The 25393-nt window shown below is 41.7% G+C and overlaps 1 protein-coding gene across 3 annotated transcripts in view; it reads right to left on the reverse strand.

The window, feature by feature from the left end:
- The window catches only part of cep104 (centrosomal protein 104), a 37760-nt gene extending 12702 nt beyond the window's left edge, over nucleotides 1-25058 (reverse strand). For 2 of the 3 annotated variants that reach the window (XM_020089040.2, XM_069526325.1), the window contains exons 1-13: nucleotides 24889-25029; nucleotides 23687-23803; nucleotides 23376-23549; nucleotides 22986-23124; nucleotides 22106-22168; nucleotides 19365-19441; nucleotides 18733-18913; nucleotides 15143-15298; nucleotides 14794-15021; nucleotides 13669-13869; nucleotides 12750-12917; nucleotides 11104-11277; nucleotides 8547-8723 (exon numbers count right to left, since the gene is read on the reverse strand). In XM_020089040.2, coding sequence (XP_019944599.1) covers nucleotides 8547-8723; nucleotides 11104-11277; nucleotides 12750-12917; nucleotides 13669-13869; nucleotides 14794-15021; nucleotides 15143-15298; nucleotides 18733-18913; nucleotides 19365-19441; nucleotides 22106-22168; nucleotides 22986-23124; nucleotides 23376-23549; nucleotides 23687-23799 — 1851 coding nt within the window. In that variant the 5' untranslated portion in view covers nucleotides 23800-23803; nucleotides 24889-25029. Of the gene's footprint in view, nucleotides 1-8546; nucleotides 8724-11103; nucleotides 11278-12749; nucleotides 12918-13668; nucleotides 13870-14793; nucleotides 15022-15142; nucleotides 15299-18732; nucleotides 18914-19364; nucleotides 19442-22105; nucleotides 22169-22985; nucleotides 23125-23375; nucleotides 23550-23686; nucleotides 23804-24888 lie in introns of all 3 variants that reach the window. The other variant, XM_020089039.2, reaches the window with a different exon arrangement.
- Nucleotides 25059-25393: the final 335 nt, after the last annotated feature.

The raw sequence follows: 25393 nt of genomic DNA on the forward strand, positions 1-25393 counted from the left end.
CTTGTAATGGAAAACTTGCATATGAACTTTGCTTGAACTCTTTCCTATGTCAGATCAATACTCGTGTGCTGTGTTCAACAATAACTCATATAGAAACACAATTGTGCTTGCATAAGAGGAACTGTCTGGCGTATGTGCAGACGGACGATTCGAAACTAGACCGACACCTTTTACATTTTGACCCTTAACTATCCAATGCCATGACTGTTGCTATGCACTTGGCAGATGTAACCTCAGAGTTCATGTCCTTTCTTGATGATGGGGTTCCGGACCTTCTTCACAGGGATCCAAAGACCTCTCTTTGGTCATCTTATATTTGGTAAGATGTTGAAATTCTGATTTTTTTCGTGACTGTTTAGATGATATCTCAAAAAGAAAATCAAACAGATATAGGAAATAACACATTTATGGTTTTATTTGCTAAAAGGGGATTAGTCACTGTCTCTTGATTATTGTCAGTACTAATGTTGATCTAACCTGTTATTATCACTACCCAATACAACTGGTGGTCCAGTTGGGGGCATTTTCCTGTTTTGCCATAGAAAGAAACGGATTTGCGGAGACTTTCCTTCTTGCCCATTGCGGGCCATACTCGTCACAATCAACAGCAAGGAGATGTTTTCTCCACCCCTATAATCAACATCATGGGACCAACAGGCCCAGCCCTTGTCTACCGTCCATGGACTGACACTGACATGACTGAAGCACTGACTCATCTCCCTGATCCACGTAACTTAGGCACAGCTTTTGCCACCCAGTTTGAGGTATTTTGCCATTAATTCATGCCAACGATGCCTGAAATCAGACGACTCCTGATGAAAAAATTAGGTCCAACTGATCTTTAACCATGGTGGCGGCACCAGCAGAGACAACTTCACGGCTCCAGCAAGAGAAGGGAGGGGACGTGGACGTGGGTACTATCGAAAGGCCCCAGTTGCCAGAGATGAGTCTTACATCTGCAGGCAGAAGGGACACTGGGCAGTAGACTGCCCCCAGCAGCGAGTGGACGGTGCTGCAAGAGCCTCCACATCCGAACCTGTTGGATCTTATGTTAAATACAATAGCGATGCTTTCAAGAAAATGCCTCAACTTGAACTGTGTGTTAATGGTCACAAACTTAATTTTTTATGGTTGACTCTGGTCCAGGTTATTCTGTGGTTAGGATGTCTGATTTGCCCACACTTCCTGAAATGAGTGTTCGCTTTATTTTATCTCTCCAATGCGCTGCTCAGTTGGACACACATCAAATAAGTTTCAATCATGAGTTTTTATTTTCTCCCTGTTGTCCCATCAACCTCCTGGGAAGAGATTTGATGATTTTGCTAGGTCTCAATCTGGTATCCTCCCATGAAGGCGTGAGGGTTACACATGATTCCTCCTCACCTCCTTTCCTCATGTCACAGACCACACATGAGCCGCTGTTCAGTGGCATCTCCCGATGAATGTTTCTACTGATCTGCTTTCCATGTCACACTCTCTTGTCACTTCTTCTTCTGAGTTTATGCACAAAGAGGCATTGCATTGTACTTCACATGTGACAGATGCATCCGATCATTCTTATGAAACTGTGTTTTTCTCCTCTCCTGAGGACTCTCTGGTTGTGTCTAACATCTTCTGGTCTGGTTCCAGGAGTGCAGCTGCTGTCTCACTCACTGACCAACAGAAGTCACTGTTCTGCATTCCGAATTCCAGCCCTCACATCTCGCTCTCCAAATCACGTGACCAGCGGAGGGACCTTGGACCATTTGTCAGATCATCTCAGACAGTCAGTGACTGGCAGTTAACAATGCTTTCAGTTTCAAATTTTCTCCAGATCAGTGTTTTCCTGCCACACGATCATTGTATGTGGTTGATGACTATCTCCATTCTCACATCATGTTGTCAAACCCCTCAGATGTTTCTCCTCTGCTTGCAGACCTGCCAGAAACGCTGTGGGCAAAGGATGTGTGTCTCATCAGAAACCTTTACCCAGTTAATTACCCAATCAGACAGGAAGCTGTTGATGGGATACGCCCTGTTTTTGAATCTCTGTTGCAGGCTGGTGTAATTATCCCCTGACCTGATTCGCCTGTCCGTACTCCACTGTTTCCAGTTAATAAAATCAGAGATAAAGGTCAACCTACTGAGTGGTGATTTGTGCAGGATTTGAAGGCTGTGAATGATGCTGTAATTGCTCAATCACCTATTGTTCCCAACCCGTACACGTTGCTTTCCCAAATTCCGCCTGATGCAGAGTGGTTTTCAGTTGTAGATTTATCCAATGCTTTTTTAGCGTTCCTGTTCACAAGGACAGCCAGTCCTGGTTTGCTTTTAACTTTGAAAACAAGGCCTACACATTCACACGCCTTTGTCAAGGCTACTGTGAGTCTCCATCATTATATAATCAGGCTCTCAGGAACAGTCTTGAACCTCTCCTCCTCATTCCAGGTTCAGCTCTCTTGTAGTATGTTGATGATCTACTCATTGCCAGTCCCACACAGGAGCAGTGTGAAACAGATACGATCGCTTTGCTGACACATCTGGGCCCATAAAGTCAGCCTCAGTAAACTGCAGTTTGTTCAACAAACTGTCACTTTTCTGGGTCATGTTATCTCCTGTCAGCCATTCTGCTCCCTCGAGCTGTTGCTGTATGCAAATGTGCTGCGCACACACACGTGCTATAGATGTGGTGTCTAGAGGATATGCCACAACTGATGCTGCGGCTAAAGCTGCAGCCACCTACCACTTCCTCCTTCAAGTACACAGGCTGTTGCACTCACATATGACATGTCCTCCACACTTTCTGCAGTTCAATCCACTGCCACTCCTCCTGAGATTTCCCTGTGGAAGGCTTCCGGTGCTACGTTTCGAACTGGTGTGTGGTATGGTCCTGACAACAAACCCTGTTTGCCTAAACATTTCTTCCCTCATAATGCTAGGTTGACTCATGGTAAAGACTATGTGTCAAAAGGGGGATGTTAGCTATGATCATGGAACATTGGTTTACAAAAGGTTTCTCCACCTATGCTCAAAAACATGCATGTGTTATCTGTGCCACACACAACATCTGCAGACCAGTGGCTGTAACCAGCCAAGCGGCACACCCGCCACCAACTCAGCCTTTTGAACATCTGATGATGGACTTCATAGAGCTATCACCATCAGAAGGTAAATCTCACTGCTTAGTGATGGTCGACATGCGGTCAAAATGGTTTGAAACCTTTCCTGCCTCAAAACAAACTGCAAGTGTAGTCGACAAAGCACTGTTACGAGACATCATTCCACGATGGGGAATTGTGCGTATCATCCAGCCAGTGGTGGAGCGGTGGAACGAGAGAATGGCACACTCAAAACTAAGCTTGCAAAGTGCTGTGAAGACACAGGTCTAACATGCACAAAGGTCCTGCCTCTGGTGCTGATGTATATGAGGATGAGAAAACAAACCAGTCTAACCTTTCACCTTATGAGATTCTTTTTGCAACTCCTCCCCACATTGGTGTGGGTCCTTCACCCTCTCCACTTCCATCCACAGACTTGTGTGATCATGATATGTTGTCCTATTGTTCTAACCTGACTGATGCTCTTTCAGACATTAGGAAACAGGTGACATCTTCCCTTCCTCATCCAGCGACTGAACCACTTCACAACCTCCATCCAGGCGACTTCGTGGTGGTCAAAGACTTTCGGAGAAAGAACTGGCGCTCACGCAGGTGGCAAGGCCCCTACCAGGTGCTGCTCACAACCCACACTGCAGTGAAAATTGCTGAGAGAGCCACCTGGATCCACGCTAACCACTGCAAACATGTACTGGCTCCATCTGAACAGCCTACGCCTCCAGCTGAAATGACACACACTGATACTCCCACAGGTTGAAAATCACCGAGAGAGCCGTGTGATTAGCACATGAGCATTCTGCCACAACAGAATGTACGCCGTTACACTGCTCTCACCCAACTCCAATAGCAGGAAGAAATCCGCCTGACAACTGAAACCATGGACAGACCACGTCCATGGCGTTTCGATATCCAGGGCTTTGTGGCATCAGGGTCTCACTTTACATGATATTTGTGATTTCCTTGATAGTTGTTTTGCCCATTATTCTGCTAAGACGTATCCCTGTTGAAGTCTCAGATGATCTAATGAACTCCTCTTTCCCTACAGGACAAAATTACACCAGACACACACACTTGACTAGACACAAGAGAAGTTATTCAGGACACTTTGACCCGTACGGTGCTACTTGGGCCCCGTCATGGATAGACAGGGACTTATGGTTTCAACACATAAATTAAACTGTTCGCACGTCACTTAGCTCATCGTGTTTGGTCTGTCAAGGTTATAAGACTGCGCTGACTATTGTTTCTTTTCCTGATGATGGCTTGTGCAAATCCGAGGGAGGGAAAGGCAAGACAGTTTGCCCCCTAGACCGCGTTATTGTGCACATATCCAGACAGACACATTGGCGGTATAACAGCACTCTATTCCGTACTTGCCCTGACATGTCAATTAAAACACCAAAACCACCACAATTATAGTAAGTTCCCACAGTCACTTAGACACAATGAGAATACATTTTTGCGACAGGCTTAGAATTGCTCAGTAGCTCAATGAAGGCTATGGGACTAACATATTGTGTGTTTTTGTTGAGTGTGGCTTCAGTTTGTTTGTCATCCCCAGCACTGCGCCCACCCAACCCCCCAATACATTTTATCACCAGCTGCCACTGTATATATGCAAATATGGACTGTTATAAGCATGTAGGCAGATATGGTATACGAATATGAGAATAAAAACAGTATGTGCTATATATGTATATATAAATGGGTAGTGTCACTGTTTACTAAATAGCAGTATATTTACCTGTATCTATGATTAGTTTTCTACAGTCTTCCTCTTTTACTGTTTCAGGCAACTTGTCGGTAGACTATTACTGCAATCAAGCTGTGTCGTTTTACCTGCTTTTAACTCATCTTTATTTTGTTAACAGATGTTTTAATGGGATTCTTACCCTTGTGAACAGCAGTTTAAATTGTCTTACAAGGCTGTCATATCAATAAACTTGCCTAGTTTTAACTATAATGATGGGTACACAAGAATATTTTATATATGTGTATATCTGCATACTGGTTCCACATGTCAAACAGCAACACAACTGAGGAAGACCTTTAGGGCTAGCGCACATCAGGATATAAAAAGGGCCCATCATCCCACATAATCGCTGTGAAGATTGTCACAACACAATGGGAATCTCACAAGTGGAAGGCATTGACATCCAGAGGTGAAGTGTGTACAAAGGCAACCCATCCCTCACTTCGCAGTCGCAGGGACAGCTTTCTATTATTCTCTATTCTTTGCAGAGCACTTTTCATTTTAATTACAAGAAATTCAATTGTCCCCTTTTGTTTCACTGTGGGTCCCTGCCTCAGAGCAGATCACCCAGGTAACAGCAGAGGGAAAAAAGGAAAAATGCTTGAGCCATAGCAGGGTTAAAACTATGAAGCAGTCAAAGGGGCTAGTCATGAGCTAAAAGGGTAGAAACTTACACTGGTTCACATTTCCCTTAATGTTTAGCTTTAACCTTCAATGGCACATACTGACACACACATTTAAACTGGTAAAACATGGCACAGGACAAACAGGTGAGCCTGATGAGGGCAGGAAGTCCAGGGGGGAAACACACAAGGAGCAGAGACTACAAAATAAAACAGGAAACAGATGAACACGGAGGAACACTGAGAGGGACACAGGGTGAAGCACAGAGGAACACAGGAGAGGGACACAGAAACACAGAGAGTGACAAAGAGACACAGAGAGTGACAAAGAGAGTGACACAGAGTGGGACACTGAGAGTGACACAGAGTGGGACACACAAAGGAACAGAGTGGGACACAGGGAGCAAAACTTAAAACACAATTCCAAACATAACAAAACATTGTCCATAATAGAAATGAAAACTCTCTTTTATAAAAGAGGTCCCTGCTTTATCTTTAAGAGATACCTGATAAACCTGCATGTGGATCAGATTAGGTTCAAGTTTGCCTGACAGTTTAACTTCAGGCACTTTGTATTGCCATTCTCAGCCATCACACTGTGGACAAATATCCCCAAGGTTCTAATAATGTTTTAGATCCTTGATCTTTCTCACTCGAGTGGCTGATAAAGCCTGAGTGCTTAGAGAATGAAGAACAGCCTCAATTCTTCAGGTCATGGTCTTCACAAGATGTTGGAATCATTCGTTTTTGAGTCTGGTCCATGTTGGCATGACTTTATTACATCATTTCTGTGACATTTCTACAATGATTTGTTAGTATTAAGGCTCCCAAAGTGCCAGGAAAACCTTTCTCAACACCTTTACACCACCACCATCACCACCAGCCTAGACTGTTGACACATAGCAGGATGAGTCCATGGATTTATGCTGCTGATGCCAAACTAAAATCTGCAACCTCAGCAGACTCTTCAGACCAGGCTACGTGACTCCAGTCTCCAGGTGTCCAGAGTTGTTGAGCCTGTGTATGCCACAGCCTCAGATTGCTGTTATTGGCCGACAGGAGTGGAACATGATGTGGTCCTCTACTGTTGTAGCCTATCGACCCTCACCACAGCTCTCAACTCCAGCCAGTCTGGCCATGCTCCTCTGACCTCTCTCATCAACAAAGCATTTCCGTACTCAGAACCGCTGCTCACTGGATGTTTTTTTGTGATGTCACCATTCTGAGATAAACTCTAGAAACTGTTGTGCATTTAAATCCGTGGAGATCAGCAGTTTCACAAACTCCACCTGATACCAAAAATCACGCTACTTTTGTAGTTGGTTGTTTTCTTTACCTTAGAACAGGCCCTTTATATTTAAATACTTGATATTTACATCAAGGGGGTCCTCTCTAAGGAGGCCGTCTGGACAAACTTAACACCTATTGAGTTTTATGACAACTGAAGGCTGCCACAGGTTCTCTTTCATGTTTGGAAGGGGAGGGTTAGGTGGGGGGTGTTCAGCTGCAACATGCAAATTTCACCACTAGATACCACTAAATTCTACACACTGTACCTTTAATGCATGAATAAGCAGATGTGTGGGGGTTCCTGATAAAATGGTCAGGGAGTATATTTTACAAGTTGTCCCCACTGGAGCTGAGTTTCACTTTAAACCAGGTGTTTCTTACATGTTTCTCATCAAAATGTTTCAGGAATAGTCGGGACACGGGAGAAGGTGAGCTGCTGAATAGAGTGCAGCCACCCTGTCACATCTCCATCGAGACTCTATGTTTCCCAAGCAAACATGGGAGGCAGCCAACACAAAAGGAGGGGAGGAGGGGTGCAGAGCAAGCATGCACAAACAGGACTCCCAGTGTCACCTGTGTGGTTTGGCTTCAGAAGGTAGAGAAACCCAGAGGACAAACCTAACAATTTGCTCTCACTGACAAAAGCCACGCAGAGTAAGGAGGAGCACTGAATGGCGGGGGATGGGCGGAGGGCCGGTTGTAAAGCCGAGCACGAGGGACAGGGCTGATTGTTGTCCTGCCCAGCATGTCAACAGTTGGATAGTTTGCATGTAAATATTAGATCACTGCTGGGAACCAGAGGAGAAGGGAAATGGGCATGGACTGGATGCCAATGGTGACAACATTGACTCAGCTAACTAGAGCTTATCCTGACAGCCTGTTGGTCACAGTGTGTCAGCAGGGGATCGCTCTTCTTTCAGTTACTCACATCATCATTACCAAGACAAATGTAATGGAAAATCAACTTGATGGTTGCCTGCTGCTGAACTGAAATAATACATAGACACAGACACATACTTTTAACTATACTTTTACCTCCGTTATTCAATGCACAGCATGATTTGGTTTCAGGTTACGTTTTCCTTCATTTTAGTTTAGTATTTCCACACCCGCTTACTTTTACTCGGGCCACTCTTAAGTGCTTTTCTTGCCCTGTATGTGTATTTTAAGCTGCTGGATATTTTAATTTCCTTCGGGATCAGTAAAGTACCCACCTTCCTACCTACCTACCTAATTATCTACTTACAGCCGTTATACTGTTTGCATCTAATTCAACTTTGTTATTTCCATATTGGAAACATTGTGACGAAGGGAGATGACACGCCCAAAAAATTTATTTTAAAGCTTTAGTGGACACCTTGTTAATTGTGACCCTTTGGTCCCTAGAATGGAAGATTTTTGTTTATTTTTGAGATTTTAGAGCCATAGAATTACCTAAAATGTTCAGCATGTTTATTTCTGGTGTGTTAGAAATGCCTCAAAGGCCAAACTTAGACAATGTGACCCCAACAGTCTAAGAAAAAGCAGATGACTTTCATGGATTTTTAATGGAACAATTATCTAATTAGTAATTATCTCAAGCTAAAAAAAAAAGAAATATAAAATAAAAACCTATGCAGCTCTTGAGTTATGTAGACTGCAATATTGAGCTAACAAGTATAAAAGATCATTGTATTATTGATCATTTCCTTGAATATCAAAGAATCAAAATTATTTTAACTAATGATGATTTGATGCCAACATCTATACTAAAAGAATGGATTCATGCATTTAGATTTTTTTTACCGTCATGACGTTGTCCAGGGTGAAGCCAGATTTCTCTGTGCCCAGTTCAGCGAGTAGCTTCTCGAGCAGCTCCACCCGACTCTGAGCAATACGAGGGGGGGATTTGAATTTGATGGCCTTCACTAGGTCAGTGGGGATTACCTGCAGGGCCCGTACATCCTTCAAAACCGCAATCTCCTAAAAGAGGGACACGAGAGAGAGAGGATGCTGACTTTAAAATTGACTGCAAAAACGCATCATTGAATTAAATGATAACAGACGAAATATATCCGTATAATTGTACTACACACAATGATTTGTCTTTCAACACAAACATCTGGCAGAGAGACAAGTTATGATGGAGACCACAATAAAAGTATGACAGAAGAAAGCTCCCTTAGTTGCTGGATATTGTACTTTCATCAGGTGAGTGGCACACCACACACTTTACACCATCCAGTGTATCATTCAGCGGATTGTATGAGGGGATGAGAAGGGATGCCATCCTCTTTAGAGCATAATGACCCCTGGATTGAAACAGAATGAGATCGAAAAGAACGGGAGGACAGTTCTCTTTTCTTCCATTACTGAGTATACATATAAGTACTTTTATAGAATATAATTCAGAAAAACATTATAAATGGCAAAAATACATAGATCGATATGGCTTAAACGAAGAGAGAAGACACTTTGTAGTCCCTGCACAGGGACAGGGGAAAAAAACAAGAAAACGCAGAGCAAAACATATCACCTCCACAGATGGACCAACAATAAACTACCCACCAACCTACAGTACATACAATGTAATACAAAGAATATCTAGAATTGGTGTCACACACACATGAAACATTTGTTCTTGAAATAAAATGAGACGTTCAGTGTTTCAATCGTTGCTCTAATTGAGGTCAGTGCAGATTCCAAAAGGCTGAGCAAAGAGAGTTAGAAATTTACATTTAACTCAACTCAAATACATATTTACACAGTTAGACACTTACAGCACTTACAGTGCAAGCTCTGCACACAGACAAAGACACACACGCACAGGAAAGTGCACAAATGACTATCACCAAGCTACAAGGCAGCAGTCATGGCAACAACACGGAGCTTGTTTTAAGCCAGGGGCACATCATGTTGTAAAGCCAAACGGGAGGGACAGTAGTCTGTGAAGCTACACTAAAGCACAATGCAGGCAGTGAGGAGTCCATAAACCATTTCATGTTCCGAGGAACAACGTAAGCGAAAGTCACTTTTTTAAATAAACAAAACAACACGGTTATTTAAACAGTGTGGGAACATTTTTATTTGCATGTAACAATCCTGTTCAACAACTAACCTAAAATAAAACCGGCCTCAACCAACCGGTTAAGTTGCAAAAGATACAGTCACTATCTTAGAGCACTGAATAGCAGCCAACATTGCATAATGTAATAATTCCACATATCATCTAAGCTAACCTTTTAAGTAAAAAGAATCATTTTATACAACTACACCTGTGTACATTTTTGTGTTACAGCCAATAATGTGTGTTGTGAGATTATGTTGACCTTGAGTCCTAATGAATATTTGATCAATTTGATTTTTTTCCCTCAAAAAATTCCTTAAATATACCATTCAAGAGAATGGGGGAGGGAGGACAGATTGTTTCCGATAATCACAATAAAATAATTTCTAAACACCATCAAACCTCGTCCATAAAACCATGGCCATAATCTGTGTTTAGATGCTCAGTAGAAATACAGAATTCATACATGTTCAGCCAAATAATGTATTTCTCCTAATAATAATAATAACACTTCCATTGTGTCAACTGCTTTGCTCCACTTTCAAGTGTTTGTATCCTCTGTCAATATTATTCATCCTGATGTCACTTATATAACCACTTTACTGAAGTTTGCTGACTTTTGTGGTTGTTTGTGGAATGGCTCAGAACAGGAACTCAGCCTCAGGTGAGGGACATCCTTTCACATTATTCTCCAGTGTTTATTATCCACTTTTAAGATAAAATCTCTAATGACTAAAATACTGTGCCCATGGGGGAAACTGTGTTCTTTAAGGGTAGCTAAATGTTAGCTTAATAACAATATTAACAAAGATAGTACATCATTTTTAAATTTTCTGGACCAGAAGTGAAGGTATATGCATCAGTGCAGTCATAGGGTCGTATTATTATTTTTACATTATCCTTCTTTCCATGTACGAAATGAATGGGGAATGGAACTTTCAGAGAAGGACGTGTCCATGCACCATTGTCTCACTCAGTTAAATTTTGTAAACACTGTATGGTATGTATGTGTTTTATTAAGTAGAAATTAATATCAACAATTCACTAACACAAATTTCTGTTTCAGATTCAAGAAATTAGACCATGACCAAATACATCAGGGGCCTCCACTAAGCTGTAAAACAGAAAAAAAGACTTCTTAACATTATCAGCTTCATGAATACAAGAGAGGATGGATGGAAACATCAATTGCTTTCCCAACCGTCAGAGGCAGAGGTCAGACTGACATGAAGCTTAGCATTAACTGAACTGAACATGGTGCCAAATAAACAATTCAATTCCAGATTGTTACACTACCTGTATGAAGGCAGTGACCATGGCCCGGAGGCGGCTGGCAGAGTCTCCAGTTCTGGCCAGCAGGTTGGGCCAGGTCTGCTCAATGCAGTAGATCACCTCAGACTGGCCTAAGCCCAGACCTGGGATCAGCTGGCTCAGTATTAGCCGCAGCAGCTTGAAGGAGGCCTGGAGAACCTGAAGAGACAGGCAGTGGACATATAACTCAAAACTTAGAAGACTTTCTAAGAAACAGCTTGCACCAGGGTGGTGTCAGCTAGCAGGACTAAGCAATGTTCAATTCAAGTTGGTTGGAGAATGCTGATGGACAATGGAACCTGTTGGAGCAGGTTTTTTGACTTAGTTACAAGCTAATGAGACATTTAAACCTGACAGTGGACGATAACTTGTTTCTATTACCAGCATATTATCAGTGTATGTATACATTTCAGTTTACTGGGTAAATTCAGAAGTGCAAAGAAATAAAACACCCTGGACTACATTTGGACCCAGGATGTAACTGTGTGACATGCAGCCTGAAGAAGCCAGAGAAGAGTTGTGTTAAACATGAACTAGAACTGAAGCACTTTTGTGAAGACACAAAACAGTTAACTACTTACTGGATCATTCTATTTATCGGTGTGGCAAAGGAAATAAATCAGGAGAATTATTGCGGCACTACCCATTTCATACAAGCTGCAGATGACTTCCAGGGAGGTTACAAGGCCATCCTTGTCAAAACTGTTTGTTTAAGGAAGCCAGCTCTGGGAGAGGGAGCTGGGCTTGCACATGGTACAGGGGGAACATTGTTACGCGTTTGCATGTGTGATTGTGTGCTTATATTTTAAAAACTTGAATGTTAGTTCTGTTCTGTAACAGGAATCCAGAGAACATGATTTATGGAGAATGTTGATAGTGGCCAAGCAAATATATCCACTGCTCCTTGATAGGAGTTAGGGATAAGCCTTTGCTTTCAAAATATGTAGTAAGTGGAGAATTGTTGAGGGTTCATATTTTCACTATATTATTGATTGTTCGCTTATACATGATTTCTGGTATTTCAGGAAATTTATGTTATTTTTCTTAAACACTGCCACTCGGACCTGTTTTCTGCATCCTGAGAGTTCACAGCAGGGAACCTTGTCCCCTACTCACTGAAGCCAATTAAGGTGATATTGTTTGGCACCAGCAGGGATATCAGATTAGATCCTTAGATACTGGACATTGGCACCCAAATTTCCCATTTGATCTGAAAAGTTACGGAACTTAAGCTTCTCACTGAGGGACAAACAATTCAAGTTTTTCATTATCTGGAACCCCTTCTGGGACTACATTAGGGATGACGGTGCCCAGGTCCTTCTGAGGGGTCTGTCTTGTCTAGCATGGTCGGAAAGCTCAAGGTACAGTCACTGTTAGTTGGCTGTTTCTGATAATATCTATGATGACCCTTGAAGATACACTGTCACTTGTTCCTTTTCGGCCTCCATGTTGTGTTTTGTTTATTTTGTTTTTGTCAGGGTTTGTTTGGTTTTCCCTATTTTGGGTGTATGTCTTCCTGTCTTCGCCCTAAATTGTTCCAAAACTCTGAATATCAACAAAAAAGCACTTAATAATTAATAATTAACTGGAGCTTTCACAGCTTTCACAATTATCTTTAAAGAATGATTCACCGATGATACTTTATCCTGGAGGGCCTTCTTCGCCAGGAAGACTGCAGCTCTTATCATCTTTCTCAGCTCCTCCTTGGGGGTGGTGGGTGATACCTCCAAAAGCCTCTTGTGCACAGCCAGCAGAGCATTTTCTCTGTGGAGCCAGCTTTTGGAATATGCCAAAGCCACCTGGAAGAAAATGGAGGACAAAAGATATCACAGTTCCTTCACCTTAACTGTTAACATAATTTGTGTATATATTTATCTGCTGCATATATATTTATTCATACACTACAGTTTTTATCCATCTGCTGCTACCTAGTCCTGTAAATTTAGTTTTAATTCACCTCAACTTTACATAATTTACGCCTGTATTACTTACCTCGAAGCACTCTGATCATTTTAATCATGCAGTATTTATCTACGTTCTTACAAAGCAGTTTTCACAGCTGTTATCCTGTTGACCGGCCTTTTACAGATAGAGATCTGCATTTTAAATATTATCAATATAACAAATGACTCGTGTGCAGTGTGGCAAAGATAGGATGATCATCTGACTCTGCAGGTCCCCTCAGCTCTGCACGACATTCATCCTTTTGTTAGTTGATTGCTTCGGTTTTACGGCCACAAATTCCACTCTCAGCAACACAGTTTCCAGCAGCTGCAGGGAACTGTTTTCAGCAAAGAACCTCTGATAAAACCACTGGCAGGCTATGCTTTTAAAAATAAATACCTTGGCACAGAGTTCCACCATCCACCTGACAAGTGCCACAAGATTACAGGTGCATGAAATAGTCAGTGCACAGAAAATTGCTTTTTTAGAAAGAGATAGAGAAGAATAAAGACATGGACACAGAAGAGCTAATTCAACTTACAGAACCTCAGAGGAAAACCTGAGGTGGCATAACTTGCCATGTTTTCCCCCCTTTCTTTTTCTTACCACACTTTCTCCATAAACATCTATTGAAAGGCCAGCCTCTCTCTGGGGCTCAAGCTCTGCGCTCATCTCAGAGTTCAGTGGGCTCCTTTGAGTGTGAGGTTCGGGGGGTTGCTGCTCCGCGGGACTCCGGATGGTCTCCACTGGCTGCTCTTTCCTCTGATGGGTTGGCAGTGGCCTCTCATCATAAGGCGAACTGGTCGACTGTCATAACAAGACAACACCATTAGTATTTGAAGCTTGGAATATAAGTTTTATGCATATGATCATGTAAACTTTACTTTTCCATTCATCCATTCATTATCTACTCCTCTTATCCTTTTGAGGTTCGCTGGGGGAACTGGAGCCAATCCCAGCTGACTGGGCGAGAGGTGGGCTACGCTTTGGACAGATCGCCAATATATCACAGGGTCAATATATAGAAACAAACAATTAAGAGTCTCAAATTAACCTAATCCCAGTCTACATGACCTTGCACTTTGGGAGGAAGCCAGAAAGCTCAGAGAAAACTGATCTACACTTTCAAGCCTGTCCATCCTTTTGAAAAATTCATCACCTTTATCCCTGATCTTTTCACTAACTCTCACTAGCATGAGATCAGCGAACAGGCCAATTGTGCAACATCGTGATTAAAATTAATGTAGACTCCCCTCTATGCAATACCAAGTTCTATCCAGCCAGCACTGTCTCCTGTGCCCCCGGGCCAACTGGCACCCTGTTGCCTCGTGGAAGGCTCAAAGCCCTGCTATGACGCCAGGTTGTCAGCCGCCGGAGTCAGCCGACTGTTGCACTTTAATTAAATAGTGAAACCTAAACCTGTGGTAGGGCCGGTCTAAATAGGTGGTGAGTAACGCATAAAAGGCCCCTCTGGTCACAATATCCCTGTATGCTGTGTTCCAACACTACAGAGGCTTAACGCTGGACACGTGTTCCCAAACTGCTACAGTGGGTTAGATTATAACTCACTATAAACAAGTTCATTCAAGCAGATCAAGCTACAAGTCCAGCTGTCAACAACTGGATCATTCGTTGGCAAAGACGGGGTTTGCAACACCGACCATGGACAAGTGTTTTACGTGTCTTCTGGTGTTGGATATGTTTAAATGCAGCGTAGAGATTTACACTTACATCTAACTTGGGTATAGCAGAGGGGGTGCTGGGGTTGTCATGTTGGCAGCTTGTTTTGAGGACAGCAGCCTTTGTGGCTGACTGCTGTTTCTGAGGTGTATTCGCTTTTTTCTCCTTCTTAAATGTGTCTGTGGACACAAGGGGCTTGGCCGGGACTGAAGAGTGACCTGGAGAAGGCAGCAGAGAGGGAGGATCGTGAAGAGAGGGTGGATCCATTGCCATTGCGATCTGGTGAAAGAGTGGACAGAACAGCTCATTTAGGCAGAAAACCTCACAATCAGACCTGCATTGAACTGCACATTATACATAATCCAAAAGATTCATCCCATTTCACCAGCTGGTAACGGACCATTGTCTTGTCCAACAGGTTGTATTCCTCCAGCTGCTGATAGACACTCCTCCTGTACTCCTCCATCAGCTCCTTCTTCTTCTTGGCCAGGTCATAGTCTTCCTTATCTATGGCACATTGCTTCTCCACATCATATCGAGCCAAGCGCTCCCCCACCTGGAAGAGCCCAGGACATGTAAAGGTTAATGCAGCTCTGCAGTGACCCTATAGGCTTTCACTGTATGTTTATTTTCTCTAAATATCTTGGAGGAGTGAGTAGAGCTCCTGCTCATAGATCAACTGCATTGAGAACTATTATTTTTACAATTAGAAAAATACAGTATTAACACTGTTCATTAGCCTGCTTGGTTTTAACAGTTTTAACAGAATGTGTTTTGTTTTAAGATTATACCCTTTCATATCATATTTGATTTTTTTCCAAGGGGATATTGCTGAGAAAAAGTCTAATGGCGTAAGAGACACGAGCAGTCAGACAATCAGACAGGCCCTCAAGCATCAGAACAATAGACCCTCCAGCTACAAAAGGTTTTCTATAATATCATGCATAGCAAAGAAATGCATCCTACTGAACAGGAAACAGCACAGACCTCCTATGCAAAAATAAGGGTGTTGTCTTTCTAAGAGCAATGGAAGCCTTTATGAAACTCTGACTGCCTGCTCGGGCTACTGAACTTTGCTTTGCTTCCATACAGAAAATATGTGTATAAATGTATAATGACCATATTTGTCTTGTCAGTTTTTTTGACTGTTCTGTTCTCTCCTCTCCTTTTCTTTCAAAAGTGTTGATTGTCTTTTTTAGTTGAAAAAGTTGAAAAAGTTGAAAATTAATAAAGAAATAACAAAAACATCTAACATTCAGGAAGCTGCTCTTAAAGATTTAAGACAATTATAGAATGCAGACAAAACAAAATACATGATCTTAGAGCCAGATCTATAAACTACAATTATTTAGAAATGTAAACCTCAAACATTTTTATGATTGGGAGAATTGCAGTATACAAATGTTTTCGGCATCTGAATTGATAGTAAACTTAAACTCAAATCTCACATTGATAATCTTGTGTGCCGACTCAGGTAAAGAAAAGAATTTGATGTTAAACATTCCAGTTGTAATTCTTTTACATAACGGAATTTTTGTCATTTTTGAGCCACATTATTTCAACTGTAATGTCTCATATAACTGTGTTTTTAACTAGTTTTCTTAAATTGCTTTTATTCAGGTAGGTTGTGAAACTGTTTATTAGTATGCACCAATGTTATTGTTTTTGCTTTTTCCATCCTCTTTTTCTGAGCTTGGAGTCAAACTCGATGTCAATGTAAATGAGGTTCGTCCCACAGTGCTGTCTCAAGTTTAAGGATTGTATGTATTTTAGAGAGAAACAAGAGGTAAAGTAACAACACTACTCACACGCTGAGTTGTTACCATTAATCACTTTTTACAGGTCCTCATCTGGTTCTTTTTAGACCTTTTATACTGTCTGTAGTCCTGCATAGTTTTCCTATTCAATGAGAGATAATTATTTAAGGTGTACTCATTTTCAGCCTTTATTTTGCTTTAAAATAAAGTCACTTAGATATTCAGGCTAAATCGAGAGCTTGTTCACGACCTGATTGTCTGAACCCTCACAGTTTTCCACCTTTGACTTCAGTGTACTGTTGTCACCTTGTTCTCAAATCTCACCAACTTCTTTGGTGATCACAATGTTATTGTACCAGTATAATATCCAAGATAATTCAAGATGAAATAAACCAGATTTAACCTTTAAATCACAGAGGAGCTGCTTTCTGGCAACGACTTGAACATGACATGGGCATTTCTGTTTCACACACAATCATTTATCCCTGGAGGGAAATAAAAGTGAGTGTGCCACATGGTGAATCATCGAGCTTTACTGAGTGGAAATTTGACAGTAACTTCCAGTAACTCAAACTCGTAATTTCTTTGTGAGGAAATTCCATTTAGCTGAATTAAGTTGCTAACCAGGTGCCAAGCGACACAGTCTCAGCTGCAGTGCCTTGTGATTCCTCTCTTCTGCACAGAACTGTTGGGGCAACGTCCATGGCAGCTGGATTTCCAGCAAGGATCCCTCTCTGATTTCTGAATCCCTACTCGATGAGGGTGGACTGAATGAGGTGGAAGAAACACAGCTGACCAATACCTGGCCCTCTGTCCTGTCACCTCTCTTTGTTTGGAGATATCACGTATCATCACTATGAACCATCCCCTGATATCCTGAGGGGGCGATGACAAGGGATTTTCAGCATGACCACCTTGGCAACTGCTTTGTCTACAATGCTAATATGCCATGCTAACAAGGTGCTGGTGTGTGTGTGTTATCTGGTTACAGAAAGGCCAGTAGTTGGGTGTGGGAAAGACGCTACCCAAGGACCGTCAGCTGTCGAGCTTATTAAGAATTCATGATCACCATGGAAACACGGTATACAAAGAGGGTTGGTAACAGGAATCTGAACAATGTTTAACAACTACTGTTACAAACAGAGGTGAAATTAAACAGGATGATTTTAGAAAAGGAGAAAGAAAATAAGATTAACAAAGTTAAGATTTGCAAGAGAAAAACCAGATGACGATATCAGGACCTGATATCATCATCTGGTTTTGGCTCAATAAATATTAACGCCTTGACCTTAAAATGCTGCTGTTTTCAAATAGCTTGATCAACTCAATGGCTGCAGCTCTTCATTTGGACAGCAGGGAGCTGCAGAGCTGGGAGGGAACTACCTTCACTTTGCCAAATGTTGAAATTAAAGTTCTCAAGCTCATTCATTGACAGGTCGTATTTTGTTTGTTTAATTCGAGCAAAGTGAGAAATGTGAAGTACCTTTTTTATCTGTAAAAATTGTGTAGACCTAAATCTGTTTTCAGAGTAACATTATGTGGACTTGTCTTCTTTATAGGGACAAAAAGCAAGTCTCCATAACGTAAATCATTAAATGTTATTTAGAAAACTAGTTTTGGGGTTAACATTAAGATTTAGGTCAAGGTTAGGTTAGATTAGGGTAAGAGTTAGGGTGAGGCAAATAGTAACTAGGGTTTAAGTCTCCAGGAAATCAATATATAATTCAATGTAATGTGTGTGTGTGTGTCTGTGTGTGTGTGTGTGTGTGTGTGTGTGTGTGTGTGTGTGTGTTTGGCGTGTACTTGTTTGTCCTCAAACAGACACATTCTCTAAACCCCATTAACAATACAATGTAACTGCCGTAGATAAATACCACCACCCTGTCCTTAAAATGCTGCTGTTCAAATAGCTGGATCAACTCAATGGCTGCAGCTCTTCATTTGGACAGCAGGGAGCCGTAGAGCTGGGAGGGAACTACCTTCACTTTGTCAAATGTTAAAAATTAAACTTCTCAAGCTCATTCATTAACAGGTCGTATCTTGTTTGTTTAATTTGTGCACAAGTGAGAAATGTGAAGTACTTTTTTATCTGTTGAAGATTTTTTCGGTCCATTAGAAATGCACAAAGACGGTGAAATACCGTCACTGGAGTAAGAACACATCCTTCCTGGGGTATTTTGCTCAGGCATGTAAGTAAATATTTGGTGTCAGAGTCGCCCAGCAGCTACGGTACCTTTTGCAGGTCAGCGATGGCCTGTCTCAGATATTTGGCCTGCTCGTATTTCTCCTGCTGCACCATGTCCTGCTTCTGTTGGTCCATGAGACGGATGAGTTGAGCAACTTCGGGGTCCTGGTACATTTCGAAGGCCAGGTCGTCAAAGGGGGAGAATGACTCATATTTGCTGGTTGTGAGACTGAACTCAAAGATATAGAAAAACATTAAAGATTAAAAGCATTAAGCAAAAAGGACACTGTTCTGTTGTGTTTATGGTAAAACATGTTGAATGTTGAAAACAGAGTCGCTGACTTAGTGGATAAATTCATTTTAGAAAATGCCAGCGTCAAATAAATGTCCTTATCATTCGAATGGGCTTTTGTTGTGCAATTCCTGATCAAAGGAGAAAAACATGGACTGACCCCCCAGGGAGAGAGACCCTGAGGTGAAGCGTCCCAAGGGGGTTGATACATTAAAGCCAAAAAAGCTTATTTCGAAATGTGTTTTCCTCTTTGCACGGGCGGCCACCTGCATTGTCTTCGAATGCAAGTGACCTTGAATGGCTTGGTTGGCTTCCACACTAAATGGCTTTGTTGAACAATGTTATTGTCACAAGACAAAGAAACCAGGGTTCAATGGCCTGGCCTCACCCCATGAAGGTTGTCTCCAAGGCAGCTTCCTGCTGAGTAGAATTGAGGTAGTGTTCGATCAGCTGCTCTCTGCTTGGCTGGGGGTAAACAGATGGACAAATTACTCACACGTGCACATATACAGTACTCTTGTAATGCTGTGCTCTAATAGACCTGGCCACTGATGTCTAATCCCATTTATTTTAAGATGACAATTAACTTTACCTTCACCTAAAACTGATCATAACGCTTTTGCATATATGAGTATCAGCTGGAAAGACTTCACCAAAAATATCCCTGGACCTTATGGTGGCAGTAAGCCAACTATATTCACTCAGTCAAAACCCAATCATTAAGTAATAAGTAGAAACAAAAGCAATACTATAAACTTGTGTGCAATGTTACCTTTTTTTCATGTGCACTATTACTATTCATGTGCAATATTACCATGTTTAGCATCGTATTACATTCATAGCAATTACTTACTACACTGAAATACATATTAGGGCTATTATCATTGTCATGACTACTTCCTATTAGGCAAAGATTCAGCAGTCACTCTGTATGTATTTGATATTGTATTTTCCCTTAGATTCTTTAATACTTTATTGTTTTATTCTATTGTATATGGTACTGGTACTGTAATCTTGGAGCAAGCTGGTAAAGGAATCCTATCTTACAGTGTGTATTTATCCTTCCTGGAATTACAAACTGAAATATAGAGGAGAAAAAGCAAGCGAATAAAAGGTTTAAACTACTGACTGAAGGAGGAGTGGGGCTCAGGTTATGTCCATGTGGGCTAACCACATGTTGATACACTACTTAGTGAATTAGTCTACACTGTTAATGTGCATTGTCTTGGTTATGAGTCATTTCCTGGAACATGCACACAGTGCGATCTCATGAGCATGCCAAATGAGAGGCACACAGAGGGTAGCTATGGGTCGGTAAACATAACAACCAATGAAGAGGCCCAACAGGATTTTTCCCTGCATTCCCATTGGCCAGTACACCAGAGTGTAAACATGTGATGAGCCACCTCTCAAAGGTTTTAATGTTGAAAAAAAGTGCGTAGCTATGGGGTAATATAATATTCGCTTTAACTGTGTGTTAACCTTGCATTTCGTTGCTTTGTACTTGTGAAATGTGCAATGACAATAAAGTTCGAATCTAATCGAATCTAATCTTTCAAGTAACTTTCAGCCAGCAGGTTTGTTAAATGGTCAGTGAATCACTTCTTGAATGATAGCTGGAGAAGGGGGGGGGGGGGGGGGGGGGGGGGGGGGAAGAAAGAGACTCTTATGACAGTCGAGGTTTGAGCATTTCACTAGATGGAGTTTTGATCAAAAGCACTGGTGAAAACAATACAATCAGTGATGGCTGCATTCCATTTAGATAATGTGTATGCTGGTCCACTGCCACACTGTCAAGCATTACATAGACACTTGGGCTTTTTCCTACGTCGCCAAGTCAAAACATTGGGCTTATTACTCTGCCATGTCACACTCTTGTGTCAACTAGAATGCCTCTGCTTTCCATCAACTATCATATTTTTTAAGGCTGAAGAATTCCCAAAGACCGATAGATTTACTTTACTTTAATTTAGGAGCTGGTCCTCTCTACGGAGGCCACCATGTTTTATAGTCATCCAGACTAAAAACCTTTTGAGTTTTTATGACAACTGAAGGCTACCACAGGTTCTCTTTCATGTTTGGAGGGGGAGGGGGAGGGGGAGGGGGAGGGTGAGGTGAGGGGTGTTCAGCTGCAAAATGAAACTTCACCACTAGATGTCACTGAATTCTACGAACTGAACCTTTAATGCAGAAAATATTTACGCTCTCTGTATCCACCCATGACGCAGATATAGGAGATGGAGCGGAACCTCCACGCAAGAGCACCGGTGGAGGTGCTCAGAGTCGGATTCGTGGGGCAACAAAGCACAGCTTGTTCACTGGAATCTGTGAGTGTGTGTCCCTGTCTTCCTGTATCTCTATTTCTGTGTGTATAAGTGTGTGCATGTGTGTGTCTGTCTGTTTTAAGGTGCTCTCTCTCCTCCAGGAGCTGTCCGTCTGCAGAACTATCTGATTACACTGGCTAACTAAAGGCCTCCTGTGTGATTACATACTGCCGTCCCTTTCTGTCTCATTACCACATTCCTGACACATATACACACACACACACACACACACACACACACACACACACACACACACACACACACACACACACACACAAACACACACACACACCATTCAGGTAAACATGTATTCATATAGTGTACATATGTTTACACTTACTTTATATAGGTCTCTCCAAAGACATCTAAAGAATATAACGTGATCAATACATTCTCTCTATGGTGCTATCTAATCTACACTTACACTGAGTCAACAACTCTCTAACGAATTTCACATTTCACATAATTAAGGGGTATTGCAATGGGTTGTCAATTATATTGACAAAAAAGTGGGAAAGTATTCAAACAAGTTTGTCCCTCCCCAGCAGTATGATTGTGAAAGAAAATGCACCAGAGCAGAAAAACAGGTTTTATGAAAAATAACCTAAAGAAAAGTGCACATTTGACACGTTCTGTGGTGTCAGTGAAAGGATGATGAAACTTCAATCCAGCAGTTTCTGAGTGACAGATGAAAAAGCAAGGTTTCACAAAAATCCCAATGCAACAGCACCACCTACTGCCTTTGTGCAGATGTGCATTCAGTGGTGGTTGACAGGTGAGGAGAGTAGTGTTTGTGCTCACTTACAATTGTGTCAAAAGCATTGCCATCCAAAGAATCTCCCAGCACATTAATGGCAACCAAAGCAACCTGAAATCATAAACAAGATGTTGGTGGGGTGGTTGAAGAAAACAGAGAGAAAATCCAAAATCAATGTGTGTGATTAATGGGTGAGTACTGGGAGGTTCACGGTGGAGTCATTTCACTGAAAATGGTTCTCATGGTTTTTGTCACTATCAACAAATCCGATGAAAAGATCAAAATCATCAATGAACTGATCCATCTCACAAGTATTGTCAAAAACATAATCATCTTTGCTATAAACCTTAGTTGTTAGTCAAAACTATTAAAAACACGGAGCCACATCATTGCAGTGATCCTAAATTACAATGAATAAGGGCACAGTAGTTTAATTTAAACTGTTTCAGGGAATATATTGAGTCTGGTTTAAACATTACTCAATATATTTGTGACCTGTTTTTAAATATTTAAATCTTAAGCATGAACAAATGGGACTCGGAACAGACAATGTAGGCTGTGGGACATACTGATGTTATAATGTAATGTAATGTTGTTTTACTGTAGGTCTATTCATGGGAATTGTTTACAGTGGTGAGAAAACAGATTAAAACCAGCCTTATGGTGAATACAAAATATGAATTAGTTTTCTAATGAATGATTATGACTCATTATTTCAGCACTGCTGCAAATACAACTTGTGAAGTGTGGCAATATGGTTTCAGGTAATTCATTCTCATGAGCATCTAATAAAGCAGTGAAAACACGTTTATTTTTCACGACCCACAATAATCAGAGCTGTTCATAGTTTGCATCCATCTTCCGTACCAAGCTTAAGTTACAGGCAGTGACTGTGGTGTAGGTTCATTGCCACAGTTTATCATAGTACCTGGTTGTGTTGATTGTTACTGTTGACGTGGTTCTTATGAAAGGTTATTCTCAGGAAAGTTCCAACCGCATCTACGTAGACTGACTTCAGCTCCCGAGCTATGAAGCCTGTCTTCTCATTGTCTGACAGAGGCACATACCTGTGGTGAGAGTGAAGTGTTGCTCTCAGTTCAACTCATCTGCTGTGGTACAAAACTAAAGCACTACATTATTTTTCATCATTTAAAGTCGTTTCCAGAAAGAGACAGCAGACTACACAGGTCATTTGATCATTTGAACTACAACAACAGCAAAATTCCAATCCCCTCCACATCTAGCCTCACACTTCTAGTTAAAAAATGCAATGGAGGAAACAAGAGAAAACTGAGCAGGACTCAGTCTGCTGACCCACCCAAGTCTGCGAAGCTGCCGTGGGAACCCTGGAGAGCTGGTTTTAGGGAGGGAGTCTCCAATGTGGAACTCCACCTTAGCTGGGATCAGGTACTGGTGGGCGAGAAGCTGCAGCTTCCTCACCCGACTTCTCTCCACCAGCTGGAGGGTGACGTGTTGAGGGTAAGAACACAGCCTGCAGAATATTTGATTCACATAAAGTTGAGTTTAGTCATTTTCTTTATTCAGGAGTAATCTAAGAAAAGATTACAAAGACATAAAGTTGCCATGAATGAGTGTAACCTGCTTTTGAAAGTGAAGCGCTGTATTTACCTGCTGGATCTCCAGCCAGTGGCTGTGGGAGCGTGGACCATGAGCTCCTTGGCAGTGAAGTTGTCCTCATGACTTGATGAGTTGACCACAATGAATCCTATTTTCCTGGGCATCCCTCTGAAGCAACAAACAAGAAATGTTTTTATTTTCATATCTTATATTAAATTTCTGAAGATGCAAAGAAATTCAATTAGTCACAGCGATGAACACAAAGATGATGCTGAGATGCAGGTCTCCTCTTTTTAAGGTGCTGGGAACGTCCATATTTTCATGGACGTCTGCAGAATACAGAGTCAGTTTAAACCAACTGATTGAACCCCTACTGATTCTGATCAAATAACCAATGACTGTAAGCTCAGGAAGATGGCATGCTTTTATCCAGAAGAAACCAGATTCACGTCTTTATTTCCTCTCATTTGGATGATTGCAATTCTGATCTTTTGAGGCCTTATGTCCCTGGTCTTGACCTGAGGATCCTCAGAGAGGGCCCTGCTCACTATTCCACAGTCCTGGCTGAGGACCAGAGGTGACCGGGTCTTTTCTGTCAGAGCTCCCACTCTGTGGAACACTCTCCCTGAGGAGATCCGTCTGGCAAACTCCTTATCCTCTTTTATAATCTCTCTTTGAGACTCATTCATGTAGGTGTCCTCTTTCCACTTTGTGTCATCATCAACTAGTTTAATATTTTATCTTGCTTTTACTCTTGACTCATCTTTACCATTTTTTATTTCTGCATCTGTACTGTAATGTTGCCTGATCTTCAAATTCCTTTTTATTGTTTCTTATAGTTTGATTTAAATGTTTCAGCTTGAACTTGTAAAGCACTTTACAAAGGTGCTATAAAAATAGAGTTTATTATTATCATTGTTATTATTAACGTTAGTCATTATTATTAGTGTAGTGAATGTATGTCATTTATTTGTTAGTTTACCATCAAAATGCACATAAGACAGAGAATATGTTCAGTGAACAGGACAGTGTGGTGTATGGTTCTCTGTAGAGAATATAAACTGTCCACAAAGGTGACAAACACCAGCTCCTTCACTAAAACATAGTTTCCATCCTTGTTTACATGAGCGGACATTAGCTAACAGCTACTAACACTTCACTGCTGCTAACACAGCTAGTCTTACAGCAGCTGTCTTTATCAGCTGTTCTGAACCGATGTAAATCCAGTGCACGTCCTGACAGCTCGCACACACCTCGTCCTACCTGTTGTCGATCAACACTTTGGACTAGAGAGACGCGTCCTTGCGTGTGTTTGACAGAAATCTGTCCGCGGACATCACCGAGCAGTTGTCAGCTCGTGGTCCCGTCTCATCTCCATAACCACCGCTGACAACAACTCCTGCGGACACGCGCAGTGGAGGGTGTTTCACCTGTCGCGGGGGGTTGTGGGTGATGTAGTTTTATTGGTGGTTTTGGACATAATTGCTTATTTTTCTTGGAGTCACTCACACCTCTGGTTACCTTTGCTTGTAGCTGCACTTTACCTCCGTGGTGATAGAGATCAACTCTCAGGACACGTTGTTTTATACGTTTTCACCACTACTTCCTGTTCCTCTGTGTCAGCGACACCTTAACTACCAATCAGGCGATGATAGCACAGGAAGTAAAAAAACTGGTTACCAAAATAAAGGTAAAACGTATAACGGTGCTCTCAAATCCCTTTAGTTTACTGTTTGTGTTGTTTGTGTCATTGACTTC

The sequence above is a fragment of the Paralichthys olivaceus genome, chromosome 6 (genome assembly GCF_024713975.1).
Source record: "Paralichthys olivaceus isolate ysfri-2021 chromosome 6, ASM2471397v2, whole genome shotgun sequence".
In the NCBI taxonomy this organism is placed as follows: domain Eukaryota; kingdom Metazoa; phylum Chordata; class Actinopteri; order Pleuronectiformes; family Paralichthyidae; genus Paralichthys; species Paralichthys olivaceus.